General features: G+C 43.8%; 1 protein-coding gene across 1 annotated transcript; it reads right to left on the bottom strand.

Moving 5' to 3' along the window:
• Positions 1-1,991: 1,991 nt before the first annotated feature.
• On the bottom strand, positions 1,992-13,590 carry INA (internexin neuronal intermediate filament protein alpha). Its single transcript, XM_016154502.2, has 3 exons — positions 12,424-13,590; positions 5,326-5,450; positions 1,992-4,029 (listed from the first exon to the last, which is right to left on the bottom strand). The coding sequence occupies exons 1-3, from the start codon at positions 13,486-13,488 to the stop codon at positions 3,711-3,713; spliced, it is 1,509 nt and encodes a 502-aa protein (XP_016009988.1). The 5' UTR covers positions 13,489-13,590; the 3' UTR covers positions 1,992-3,710.
• Positions 13,591-14,182: the final 592 nt, after the last annotated feature.

Genomic DNA, 14,182 nt, shown 5'->3' with positions numbered 1-14,182 from the left:
CTCTGAATCTAACTTTGGACTCTGGTTTCCAGATAATTCCTCAAATCTTGTCACCTCTTCAGCCAGTACAGTAAAATGAATTCTAGGTATCTCGGATTTATCACCTTTTTTGAGGAATTGTCCGTTCTGTAATGTTCCCTCATTTCCAGGCCCTTTGATAGTGAGCTACAGAATTCCTTTGCAAAATTATTTTAAAATGTTTTTTAAAATAGGTAAATATCACCCAATTCTATTTAAGTTTTAGCAGGAGCAGAGGAGACTCATGGTTGGATGGGCCCAGAGCCCAATTTTGAGTTGCTGCCACTTCACTGCAATGCAAGAAGGCAGTAGGCTCAGGACTCCGCAGAGTGGAGCACTCTGCCTTTAAGACTTGGCATTGCCAAGAGTTTCTGAGACAGAGAAACCTTAAGTGAAACCTGGTGAGGAAGGGTGGAAAAGATTTCTATTCCTTCAAGGGAGGGGACTTTCTTTTAAGTAGAAAGGCAACATAGGAAAGAAAAGCAAGCACAGATGACCAAGGCCTTAACCTTGTCATTCCAAGGCTCTATTCCTTCATTTGTAAAATGGCTATCCAAATACTACACTTACAGAGTGGCTGTAAGGTTTAAATGAGATCATTCTATGTTCGCCACCTAGTACAGTGTCTGACACGTAGTAAGTAGGTACTGAATAAATTATCACTGTAATTATAGCTTATAAATAAATAAGTCTCAGGATGCAGGGGACCTCATTATCTAATGAATCTAGAAGTTATCTTGGGTATCATTAATGTGCTTCGTGGATAGGCTTCCCCATAATCTCAGACTCACTTTGTTCTGTTCCGCGGGAACAGTTGATGTTGCTTGTTTCCTTCCCTTCTCCTTCCTGATTCTGAACATGTTTCCCTGTTACTGTAATTGTTCTTATTTAATAATTTATCAACTCCATAAAATGATTTAATGTCTTTTATAAATGAGCTCATGACAATTAGCGGCGACTCATTGAAAATAGAAGATATAAATTAGTCCAAGCCAGAGATTATACAAATGTAATAAAAGGACTTTGGTTTAGCATAGAGGATTCATTAATTAAATAGTATTCTTAGAAGCAGCAACCAATGTCTATATTATAAACTCATGTGTTTTAGGGCCTTAAGAGGCCCTAAAAGATGTTTTGATTATTATAACTCTCATTGTTAGTGCATAACTAACAGATTTCTTTTCACCAGCAGTACTATTAATGTATCTTTGAGTGGCATACAAGTGCCCTTAGCCAGATGGACTGAAAATGACCATACCCTTCAGCATTCAGTAAGCTCTAGCTGCACCCACCAGCATCAACTGCGAGTTGCAGTCTCCATCCTGGAACCTGGCATGGCATTAGGGAATCCCAACTTGGCATCAATGGACTTCTGGACACAAGAAATAGGTAGTCTTAGAGCAGTCGTGAGCCCCTTGATCTGTTCAAAATTTTGTGCATGTGTCTTTTTCTGGTAAAGAGTTTATAGCTTTTTCCAAGAGGTCTATAATCCAAACGAGCTTAAGAATCATTACGGTAGAGGAAAATTCTAGTACTGTAGCCCATGTTTTACCTAAATATCTGGGTTTTGCAGAGTATAACCCCATTTTCGAAGAAGGTAAAGATTATTATTGTTTTTGAAGAATTTTTATCATATGCCTTATACCAGTTCATTCTCAGAAATGTTCACCAAGTTAAGTTAGTTAAATCATTGTCCAGGCACAAAATGCATTGTCTTTAATCATTCGATTGATTTGATTTCCCCATTCCCTACCATGAACTCTTTAGTGTGTTATGTATTTCTGACCAGACATCTGAAACGAACACAGACTATAGCCCGAAGTTTTTGTGGGGGGGAGGTAAAGGAAGCTGAATGTGGAGGTGTGGAACAGAGAACATACAATTTCTGAATTATTTGGGGTACGGCTGTCTTACTGAACCAAAACAGTACTTCTCTCAGTTAAAGCAGCAGAAACTACAGAACACAAATTATGTTGGTGGGATTCATGTGACTTTTAATTCTTATTTTACTAATGTTTTACAATAAGTGTAGGGAGTAAAGACAGAGATGGAATAAGGGAAAAGAAGAAGAGAAAAGTATCTTTCAAGTTCCTTGAGCTATGGAAGCATGTGCAAGGATAAGAAGGTTCAGTAAAAGCATCACGTCCTTATCACCACAGAGCTCTTAATGGAGAAGTGTGACAGAGACATCGCAGCTCTTTAGCTCTGCTGGAAGTGACTGCTGGCAGAGCATTAATCCTGCATCAAACTTGGCACACGTGGAAGACTGGGCAATGCAGCTACTACACAGTTGGGCAGATGAAAAGGTGATGCTCGAGAATCTACTTCCTAGCATGTGAGGAGCAAGTAGGCCCTTTCTGTGGTTTGAGTGTCCTCCTCCCCAGCAGGGAAGGGAGACCCCTCCAACAATGCAGCAGTGAGAAACCGTTGGGCAAGACTCTTTTACAAAAGAGAAAAGATTTCTTTTTTATAGTTGCTGGTGGTGTTGATTGACCAGAAGTGACTTATTTTGCTTTGGGGCAGTAGCATTGTGTCCTGCTGATAACATAATCTACACTTAGCAGTACTCTTAAAAGGCATAGGAAAGTGAAAACAAGGCCTCTTTAGGACCTAGACTCGAGGGAAGGGGAATATGTGAGTTCCGTCTAAGGGTAAGGGTGTGAAACAAGTGTTTCTATATCACCACAAACGAACTGACACAGATAAATGAGACCTTCACTTTTTCCATTCATACAAATACTCACCTCTTCTAATTTATACTACTAAATCTAAGGTCAGCTTAATCACAGTTTGGGATAACTATTACTGTGTTTCTAACATTAAGGTGAAAAGCTACATTCTTAATTGAGTAGGATTTTCCCCCTAATTAAATAGATTTGATAAGTTGAAAGCCTAAAATCTAGGGGTTCTTTTCATTATTTTATTTGTTGGGGGCAACCCTTAAAACATCACTGCCATTTTTTTTAACCTACAGTATTAGAAAGATATGAAATGGGTAGGGTGAAGTCATTACATGAATCATAGAAATGGTCAACATGCATCTAATTTTACCCATCGAGCAGAGAGCTAAAAGAGGATAAGTTCTTTTAAGAAGAACCTAAATGTGTTTTAAAGGGAAGAATACCACACTAGCCTTTTGTTTCCTTTTCCTGAATGGGAGAAAGGATATATGGAATTGAGCAGGGTGGGCAGAACATTTTCCATTAAACAAACACCTATCGCTTGTGAAACACTGTTATCAGAGTGGTGTCAGGGTGTGACCATTGGTTTATCTTTGGCAGTGATCTTATATTTTAGGTATCTACAGTGAGATTCTATAGCTGGGTAATGGCTGGTTTTAGTGAGTGAATATAGGTGTCAATTTCAATTCACAGCAAATGACGATCGCAGATTTAGCACCTTAGTTTCTACTTCCTCTGTACCTACATCATCTATCACTGTAAAGCCTGAGCTTTAGGAGAGAAAGCTGTGTTCTTAAATAATGCCTCTGTGGTAGCTCTAGGACTGCAGTTTGCTCCAATCTAAGGAGTGGTTTTCTCGTTAGAGAAAGTAAATATTTAATGCTAAATATGAGACTAAAGCCTTGAAGACGTTTTACGGTGGTGACAGGTGTTTTGGTTCAGGAATAGGCTGTTTAACAAGTCAGATGCATATTTTCCCTTCTTAAGCATTAACTTTTTTTTTTAACAGAATTATATTTTTTGGCTTGAAATGGTGCTTTCTTCTATATTTGATTTCTCGGTTTTCTTAGTAGATATTACTGTCTCCTCCACTATTTCTTCAAAACTTTCCCCTATCTGGGAGGTTTTCTTAGAGGCCACCTTAGAAGCCTCCTCTTCCTCCTCCTCCTCCTCCTCTTTCTTAAGAGACAGCCCAGTGGATGAGACTTTAGAGGTTGTAGAACTGAGGATTCTAGGTGGGAGCAGATAACCTGGGTTGTGAAGTGGATTCAGCCCTGAAATGCTTGATCCGCTGGTGCTAAAACGGGTCTCTTCGCCTTCTAGCAGTTTCCTGCAAATTGAATAGAGAAAAACTCTAAGGAAGCCAACTTGCAACTTTTGAAAAAGGACTTAACCCTGCAGCTCCTATTCATTTTAGAAAGATTCTGTAAGACTGTAGTTTACTCATGAGATTGAAACTGATAAATATTGAATTCCAAGGCTCAAAGACTGGAAGTTATCCAGCACGTGCATGCACGCACACTTACACACAACACACACACTCACACATCTTCAGTGCCATCTGTGTTTAAAGCACTGTCAAAGGGAAACCTATCCTATTTACAAATATATTAACAAAGGGAAAACCTACAATTCCCCTTGGCCTGATCACACCCATTTTTTCACTTAGAGTCTATAAAGCTCTAGGGAAAAGTAATTTTGCTAATTAACACCCCAAGTGCAATAGGGGTAAAGAAGTGAGAAGTCGACAGAGGAGGAAAGAGCTGCCTAATTCAGCCTGAACTTGAGATCTGTATTTTTCCAATGTACAGGAGTACAAAGGGAATGGAACCAGCAATAGCAAAGACCAATGAATGAACCCATTTCAGATCCTAGACTTTTTCTTAGCCCGGCCTAAATGGCATCATACAAGAGTAGCCCTGATACCTTGTTTCTTGTAACTAATAGTTTTTATCATCTTTTCTTTAAAATCAGAAACTCAAGACACTCTCAAATACTCTTGCAGCTTTGTTTAGAAGTAGTATACATAGCATAAAGGACAAAGAAAAAAATGCTCAGACGGATCTGGGGTTGAATCTGAGCTCTTCCATTAACCAGCACTGTGACTATGAGCAGCTTACATAGTCCGTGGTTCAAGTTTCCTTAACTGCAAAATTGGAATAATATAACCTGATCATTTATATGCAGTATCTAATTAATATCGTGCCTGGTTCATAACTGTCAGTCAAAAAAAAATAACAGCTGTTGTGCTTACTTTCGTTTTTAAGGTAAATGTTCACTTAACACTGCCTTGAGTAGGAACTGGGGATACCTCACCTACGAGGACTTTCTAGGTTGTATAAACTCTATTTTTAAAGTTAAAGTCTGATGGGTTTATTTCAACCTCTGTGTACTCACATTATCCCCTTAAATCCTAGCAGAGGAAAGTAAAATATGCCAGGACTAGCGACATGAAGCCGGGATATAATAAAGTTGAGGCGCAAAGAAGTCAGCTCACCTGGAAGAAACCAGTGATTTCTTTCCCCACCCCCTCTCCCCTGTCACAAATTGGAGAGACTAGAACCATTAATTTGGGTAGTGCCCCAGTTGACTGCATCTGCTTGGGTGAGCATGAACTCTGAGGTACCTGTAAGCCGCTATCTCAATGTCAAGAGCCATTTTGACATTGAGCAGGTCCTGGTATTCCCGAAGGTGTCGTGCCATCTCACTCTTGGTGTTCCTCAGGTCATTCTCCAGCTGCCCAATGCTGTCCTGAAAAATGACATACCCAACATATTTAGGCTAAAATAGCTGAAGTTCACGGAGATTTCCACAAGGCAAGAATTCTCAACCCTGACTACACATTAAAACACTCGAAGCCTACTTCCCAGCCCCAGCCCAGATTCTGATTCATTTGTTTTAAGGTGGGGTCCCAGCAACTGCATTTTTTCATAAAGGTCCCCAGGAGATTCGGATGCATGGCGAGGGTTGAGAACTTCTACCAGAGGGCACGTGATTCTCAACTGAACACTAAGGAGATATTTTCTTTTCTTTTCTTTTCTTTTTTTTTACTTACTTACCATCCTTCCCTTGCTCGTTGTATTGTCACTTAATAACTTGCTTGTTGCATGACCTTTTCAAAACCCAAAGCCTCTGGTCAGGAGCTTAGATTCAGAAAATTCCAACAGAGAGGACAGCAAGTCTTCTCTGCCTCTGTTTTGATGGTTTCCTAAAGTCTGCTACTTAATCACTTTACTAAAAGTATTTTATGTAATAGTAAAGAGGAAGCAGACACACTGCACAGATTTTTTTTATCCACATGGCAGATTCAAATTATAATATATTTTTAAAAGAAATGAGGTTTATGTAATAGTTTTGGTCCAAATTCTTCCAGGTGCAAACAAACCCAGGTATGGAAGAAAAACAATGTTACATTTGTGATTCTGGAGCAGCTAGAGAATCTTTTAAAAACACAGCAATCCTATTGTTTACCTGCTTAAAATCTTCCAACACCTTTGGAATAAAGTCCAAGCTCCCCAGGATGGGCTATACTCTCCCCCTTGCTCAACATGTTTCAGCTACTTTATCCTTTTGATCCTTAAACATACTAAGTTGCTGTCCCAGGCCCTTTAGGCCATCTATTTCCTCTATTTGGAATGATCGGGTGTGGGTCTTTACATGACTGAACCAACGTCATGTCATATAAGACTCAATTCAAATGTCCTCTACTCAGATAGGTCTTCTTGGCATCCACTTTAAGTACCCTCTCCACAACAATCTGGCACCTTATTTTACCTAAAGCCAGGGCAGCTGCTAGCCCATGAAGGATGGCCGTGCAGACTGGAAAAAGGGACCTCCAGTGGGAGGACTAATTAGAAAACTGCACCCACTTGAAAGTGGCCACTTTGCTCTTAGCCGTTATCTATCTGAAAGTTTTTCATTTACTAGTTTATTTTGTCACCTTCTTCTGTAACAGGGTTTTCCAACCTTGGCACTATTGACATTTCCATCTGGATAATGCTTCATTGTGGGGGCTGTCCTGTGACTTTTAGGATGTTTAGCAGCATCCCCTACCTCTACCCACTAGATGCCAGGAGCACACACCCTCCCTTTCAGCTGTGACAACCAAAAGTATCTCCAGACATTGCTAAACATCCCTTGGGGGCAAATCACACCTATTAGAGAATTACTGCTCTAGAATGTAATTTACATGGAAGCAGGACCCTTTCTGTCTAGTTCACTCCTGGAAGCCAGAGCCTAGCACAATGTATGCTGTAGATGCACAGTGAATAACTGTTGAATGAATGAATGATGCTACATCAGGACTTCCTTTTTTATGGCCTGAAAAGGTATAAGAAAAGAAGTCATATAATTCAGTTGGAACTTTGTCAACATGAAAAGCATAGTGACCGAGGGTTATTTTTATGAAATAGTGATGCAGATAAATATATCAGAAACCTCAAGGAGGTAAGTGCCAAGGGGCCCTTATAATTCCCCTTGTTTGGGGATAAAGCCACAGTGAAAGGCAGGGGGGACAAACTTTCAAGTCAAAAGAATCTGCAGAAATAATTAAAATTCATGCCACCTACCTATTCTATAAATATTGACAGGAATATGGCAAAGGAGAGACTCGATCAACTAATGGGTACAGAACAAGGAATGATAAGCTGTGGGGAAAATACATATTATTTTGGACAGTGATAGAAATATTCCAAAGTGTGTTGGGATCATGAGGGCTTAAAAGGAATTTTTTTCCAAGAAACTGTAATTGGTGGTTGCTATTTGAGGTTAAACGAACTTATAAGCAAGTCTACTAGTGATGCCAGGGGTAAGAAATCAGTATTACTCTGTTAAAAGGAAAAAGAGTCTAGGGTGAAGGAAAAAGAAGAAGAGAAAGTATTCTCATTATGCAAAGGAGCAGGAAAAATACCATATCAAAAAAAAGAGGAATTCATCAGGATCTTTGGGTTCCATTTCTTGCCCTGCCTTAGTAACTAACATACCTCGGTCAGTTTTCTATATTATAGTTTCTTCAAAACTTCTGTTTCTGTATATGGAAAATGACAACGTTTATTCTTTACTGAGGTATTCTGAGATCCTTAAATCGGAATTCCAATTTAATGCACTTCACGTTATTATATGCTTCCATTTTCTATTAGATAATAGGCATTAGAACAGCACTTGTCTACTCAATACATGTTTGTGATTTTTATTATTGTTACTACATACTGTGTGACTCTCTATCCTTTTAATTATATGGACAAATTAATCATGGACCCTCTCTACAAGCCCTTGGATAACTCAGGAAAGCAGTGTATAATATAACCTTAATATTGCTAGCCAGAGATATATCTCTTAAAGCACTAGTTTTAAATAAAAATTTTGAATAAAAAGTTTGTGGAAGTGGCTTGTGCCACTCTTAATTAGGACATTAAACATACATAATACCACCTTTCTCAGCAACTACAGGTTGTGATTATTTTTCTATAATTCTGTGATGTCTTTTATCTTTCAGGTCAACTGAGGTATATTAGGCTGTTTATTTCTACCCTAAATGGCCCCAAAGAGCTGTGTTTGAATTAAGTGTTTGCTACTCTTCTGTTTTCTTTGTCCTGAAAGAACTGATTTGCTGCTCTGCTACTCCTTGAAATGCCTGACTCTAGTGGTCCCTTTTCTTTATCTTGCTGCAGACTTGAAATCTAAACAACAGAGTGCTTTAGAATCATTTAAGGTAAGAATGAATAGGCTGAGCATCAGAAGGGCCAACTTCCTAATATGTGATTTAGAGATAGATGTTTTATCTCATCAGCAGGTTAATTATTAGGTCCTTTGAAAAAACTATTTTTGTTTCACAGATGTTTTCTGCATAAGAGGTTGTTGGGAGCTGAGTTCTAGATAGATGAGATTTCCTTGAACTTTTATGTTGCACATTTCACATCTATTTTTTGAATCAGGGTAGACAAAAAGCATGACTTTGCTCCTTTTGAAAGGAGTTGGGCCGACTGCTGATCACCGCTCTTCAATGTCTAGTTTCTTTGTTTGCGCTCTTTGTTTCCCCCACACCAGTGTGCCTTGCCTCGCCCTTCAAAAGCTCTGCCAAAGATGGCTTCCTGCTCGAAATCTGAGCAGAGCGCTGCAGTCTGCCCCTCCCCCAAGCACGCAGCTGCTGCTGGCTTAGCCTGAGGGGAAGGGAGAGAGGCACTCCCAGCTCCAGCTGGGGTCTTTCCTGGAGTAGATAAAACAGGTGCTAAGCATGGGGTTTAAAGGATGTGGGCTGGGAGTAAGAGAAAGAACTGTCCATCTAGCATCTGCAGTGAAGAGGAGCAGCAGCAAACAGTGCTGTAGATTTCATCACTTTTGGGGGCCCTCACCCAGGCGACAGGAGCCAGTGCAGCCATCCCAAGTTACAGCTCTGCACAATAAACCTAGGCGGGGAGAGAGATTTTTATGTGTGATCCACCTGTATGCCTCATTCCCCTTCCTGTCTTTGTTTCATCCCCACATTTTCCTCCCTGCCATACTTTAAAATCTTTCATTATATGAGCTGCTTTACACTGGAAAATGTAATTTAGGTCAGGGCACCCCAAAATCAATCTGAGGAACAACAGGATGCAGCATTTTTATTGAAAATGCTTATCCCTGGGCCACACCTGCAAACTACTGAGTCTATATCTTCAGGAGTAGGCTTGAGAATCTTTTTTTAAGCCCTCAAGTGACCTTGGTGTGTCAATGGATTTAGGAAACACTAGTTTCAATTTATTTTTGTAAAGGAGCTATCATGGTGGCTCAAGTGACAGTATTAATACAGTGAGGTAGAGAAGGGCAAGAGCAAAACTAAACCAAAAGCACATGGAAGAATTAAAGACTAAATGTAGCTTTTTTCTTGAATTCTAATTTCATAAATGGCTCTATCAAGCTATAGATTTATATGCAGGCACTGCCATCCCCAATCTCCAAGGGACCATCCCCTTCTTGCTATTTAATTAGATTGTATTCCAATCTTATATTGGAGAGAAAAGGGCAGACTTGGCTCCTCTCCCTGGAGAGCATTAACTAATGGTGATCTTGATTCTTCAGCAAGGTCTTTCAAGGAAAGCTTCAGCTTTCCAAGACTGACCATGGTACAAGGCCTGAGCCCTCAATACTCTTCAAAAATGTCCTGAGACAGCTTGGGGACTCTCATGGTAGAGAAGCAACTATGCAGGAACCTGAATCACCCTGGTTTAGAAACAGAAAATGCTTCATCTAAAGAGGGTGGCTGCATTTGGCTTTTGCAGACAAAAGCCAAATAATTTCTCCTGTTGCCCGATGTAGACCTCTCATGCATCACCGTGTACTTACTGTGTCACTCTGAATCATTCTTTGCCCTTTCGAAGTGTAATAAGCTTTCTCTCCTTAAACAGGCTGTCAGCTCTCTGGGGCAGGGAAAACGTGACTCTAACGGGGCCTTGCTCTGCCTCTTCGAGGGTGGCAAGTTTGCAAAGGAAAATGGGCCTACCACTCACTCAAGCAGAAGAAAGAGAGCAGCCTCCAGTTACTGCAGTGAAAGGGGACTGCAGAGGGAATGAAAGGGCAAGAAAACAATGGCCGAATCTCACTATGGAGAAAATAGCCAGAGGACACCCTTGTGACTTCAGGCTTTCAGGATCTGAAGGTGAGGATGTGAGCCCCTCCTCAGCCCTAGGTCCCAAGGGGTAGGAAATAGCTCTTCATTGTCTGATTTCTTCCACTCCACCAGCAGGTCCACTGAGTCATCAAAGGCTAAACCTGATGGGGGGTAGTTCTGCAGAGCTGCAGACATGCTGCAGTTTCTGGTGTTTTTTTTTTTTTTCTTGTAGATTATGTCTAGATGACCGTACTATTTTCTAGCATTAAAAACCCTTTAATGCAAACTAAACAAGAAAGACAATATTTTCACTACATCTTAGAATATTGGGGCTATAACAAGCAATCAGGATATGGCAAAGACAAATTCAGATGGCAGTTGTGGGTAAGTTATTGTTTTGATAGAAATATTGGGCTAGCCCTTCAGAAAACTACCTAACTCATCCTTCGAGACCTCTAAAAGAAAATATGAAGTCTCAATTAACTCAATGTGATCAATTCAGGCCTTCTAGGTGCAAGGCCACACAGTGAAGAGTTCAAATTACAGATTTTGAAGCAAAATAGAAGTCTTAATTGAACAGTACTCAAATTCCAAATTAACCAAAACAAATATTCCAAGCAAGCTTTCCTCCTTCAAAGGAAGTCGTTTATAATGAGCAGCAAATACCTGCACACCAAGCATAATTCTTTATCTCCAGACAAAAATTGTACTTTTTAGGTTTTACTTCTTTCTTGTATTTTATTAATGTCCCCAAAACTCTATTAATTTTATCAAATGTAAATTTCAATCTTCGCTAGAATTAATTATTGCAAGTTTCTGAATTTTTGCACCTCAAACACTGAACCATGCTATTTAGATTATTTTCTACACTTTTCTCCTGTCTCTGTGCCCAAAATGTTCTATATAGTAAAACTAAAGATGCAATGGCTTTTGTTTGCAGAAAAAAAGGAAGAAAGAGCCAAACACTGGAGTTCAGAGAATAGGCAAAGAAGAAAAAAATAGCTGGCCTATAATAAAGATAAAACCCATGCACTTAGACTGGAAAAACATTAAGAAAACGGGCATTTTCAAATGAGACCTTATAGCTGCTGAGTAAATTAAGTGGTTTTGTTAAGTGCCAAGCCATCCATGAAAGTGAAAATTGATGCTGTCCACGAGGTGACTGACCTTTGATTGCAGGTAGCCAAGACCGATGTGTTGGTGTTGGGGAAGAAAAAAAAATCAAAGCAGTTAATTGCCTAGAGAGTCATAACTGGGACAAGAGACAGGAGAGATTTTTGAGATGGGAGGAACTCGGGATCAGCACCAAGGACAGCGCCCCGACCACTCTCCTTTGCTAACCGTGTAAACCCTTCTTTAGGGAAAAATATAAATATCAGTCGGTGGACAAGGGAACCGTGTGTGTGTGTGTGTGTGTGTGTGTGTGTGTGTGTGTGTGTGTGTGTGTGTGTGTGTTGGGTGTGTGTGTTGGGTGTGTGTGTTGGGTGTGTGTGTTGGGTGTGTGTGTTGGGTGTGTGTGTTGGGTGTGTGGGTTGGGGAGGAGGTAGAGCAAGAGCAGGGCAGTTATACTAGCCCAATCACCCAGCAATTTGGCTCCCAATTTCTACTCCTTTGAGGACAAAAGTCAAGAAAATGGGGTAGAACTGTTCCCAGTCCAGTCCATCATTCTTCCCTCAACACTAGGACAGACCATAGTCCATAAATATCAATTCCAGGGCGCACAGAAACCAACAAAAGAAGACAGACAGCCGAGACAGCACCACAAACCGTGAGTCCCCTTTGGGCTCAGTACTGCTTTGGGGAGGGGTCTGTTTTTCAAGTCGCCAGTGTGTCTATTCCCACTTTCTCAGGGGTAGGGGTGAGTTAGGCTTTCGGACTCTAAAGAAGAGAAGCTAAGGGCTTCTTTGTTAGAAAGGCTTTGGACAGGGATGTACATGAACGGCAGGGAACGAGGGCGTCCAGGCCCCAAAAATTATCAGTGGAGACTCCAGGGACTTTTGTTTCTCAACACCTTCAGTCTGGGCTCTTCTATTCCTTCATTTTCACTCAGTTCCTAGGGCCCCAATTGTGCGGGGGAAAGCTCAGGTATGCGCGGGAGAGGACAGGGTGCCCCACCCTATGCGGCGCACCAGCCCTTACCTGGTAGCTAGCCACTTCAGCACTGTGTCGCTCCTCCAGCTCCAGGATCTGCCTCTCCAGAGACTCGTTGGCTCCACGCAGGCCCTCGATCTCGATGGTGCGTGCTTGCAGCTGGCGCCGGTACTCGTGAATCTCCTCACGGCTGGCCCGGATGGCCTCGGTGCTGCGCGCCGCCTGCTCGTTCAGGTTGGCAAACTTGGACTTGTACCACTCCTCGGCCGACTGCAGGTTCTTGGCGGCCAGGGACTCATACTGGGCGCGGATCTCCCTCAGCGCCGAACTCAGGTCTGGTTTAGCCACAGCCACGTCCACCTCGGCTGCGGCCTGCGAAGACGCCTGCAGCGTGGCGAGCAGCTCGGCCACCTCTTCGTCGTGCACCTGGCGCACGAAGGCCAGCTCGTCCAGAAGCGACTCTACCTTCTTCTCTAGGTCCAGGCGGGCCAGCGTGGCGCCGTCCACGTCGCGCTGCTGCGCCTTCAGCGCGCGTTCCGCGCCTTCGCGCCCACGGCTCTCCTCCTCGCAGCGCGCCCGCAGCCGCTGCACCTCCTCGGCCAGCCCGTCGCGCTCCAGCAGGGCCTGGGCGCGAGCGGAGCTGGCCTCCTCCAGCTGCGCGCGCAGGTCGCGCAGCTCGCGCTGGAAGAGCTCGCCGACGCGCGACGGCTCGGCGTGGCGCTGCCGCAGCGCCGCCAGCTCGGCCTCAAGCGCGCGGTTCTGCGTCTCCAGCTGGTGCACCTTCTCGATGAACACAGCGAAGCGGTCGTTGAGGCCCTGCAGCTGCTCCTTTTCGTTAGTGCGGATGATCTTGTACTCGTTGGTGCGCGCCGCCGCCTGGCTCAGGTCCAGCCCGTCGGACGCCGGAGGCCTGCGGTAGGCCAGGCCCAGGCCGAGCGACGAGGCCGAGGAGCAGGCGGCCGAGGAGGCCACGGTGCAGCGGGACAACGACTGCGAGCGGTAGCTGCCCGCGCCTCCGGCCCCGGAGAGGCGCGAGGACAGGCGAGAGCCGTCTCCGAACACCTTGCGGTAGGAGGAGGGGCCGCACAGGTAGTGCTCCGAGCCGAAGCTCATGGTGCCGAAACCAGGGCTGGGAGAGCGGCTGCGGCTAGAGATACAAAGGAGAGGTGAGGTGTGCCGGGCGGGGCGCAGCGGGGCGGTGTGCACCGGGTTTTAAGGCGCTGGGGCTGGGGCGGCGCGTTGGGGGCGGAGCTCCTCTCTGGGCCTGACGGAGATAGGAAAGGGGGGCATCCAGGATCGGGGGCGGGGAAGCGCAATGACTACCGCAGCTGCGCGCGCGGCGGACCTAGGGCGCAGGGAGAGTCATTTGCGTAGGAGCCGCCCCCTGTCCGCAGTGAACCCTCCCCACCAAGAATAGTCTGGTCTGGAAGTGACTTGAGTGAAGGGGTACCTACACAACTGGGGTTTGCCATCCGGACGCCGCCGACTCTGTCGCATCCCTTGACTCTGTCCTTCTAGCCAGTGGGTTTTTGACCCACTGGGAGATTAGGGTTTTCTGGGAAGTGTCGCGTATTCCCATCCGCATCCCGGAGCTCCCAAGGGCGAGGCCCTGGTTTTTCCAGTTCGAGTGGGGACCTGCAAAGAGAGGCTGTGTCCCCTCCCTCAGCTCGTTCGGGGTTCCCAGGGGGAAAGTGGGTCTGCGTCAGAGAGCATCTCATCGGCTGTTCTGCAGCTCCTGGGACAGGCCGGGGCTTGAGGCTGCGCGGAAAACATGCGATGCCCCGGAAAAGGAGGGAATAGATAGGTA

Source organism: Rousettus aegyptiacus, unplaced genomic scaffold (genome assembly GCF_014176215.1).
Source record: "Rousettus aegyptiacus isolate mRouAeg1 unplaced genomic scaffold, mRouAeg1.p scaffold_m13_p_6, whole genome shotgun sequence".
NCBI lineage: Eukaryota > Metazoa > Chordata > Mammalia > Chiroptera > Pteropodidae > Rousettus > Rousettus aegyptiacus.
The sequence above is the reverse complement of the archived record's forward strand: the minus strand, read 5'-3'. Positions and strand labels throughout refer to the sequence as shown.

What these genes read in the sequence shown, in the direction of transcription:
- INA (XM_016154502.2), bottom strand. Translation starts at nt 13,488, where the DNA reads ATGAGCTTCGGCTCGGAGCACTACCTGTGCGGCCCCTCCTCCTACCGC. An exon ending in CTGAAGTGGCTAGCTACCAG is followed by an intron (nt 5,451 to 12,423) that starts GTAAGGGCTGGT and finishes GTCATTTTTCAG; the next exon opens with GACAGCATTGGGCAGCTGGA. An exon ending in ATTGAGATAGCGGCTTACAG is followed by an intron (nt 4,030 to 5,325) that starts GTACCTCAGAGT and finishes TTCAATTTGCAG; the next exon opens with GAAACTGCTAGAAGGCGAAG.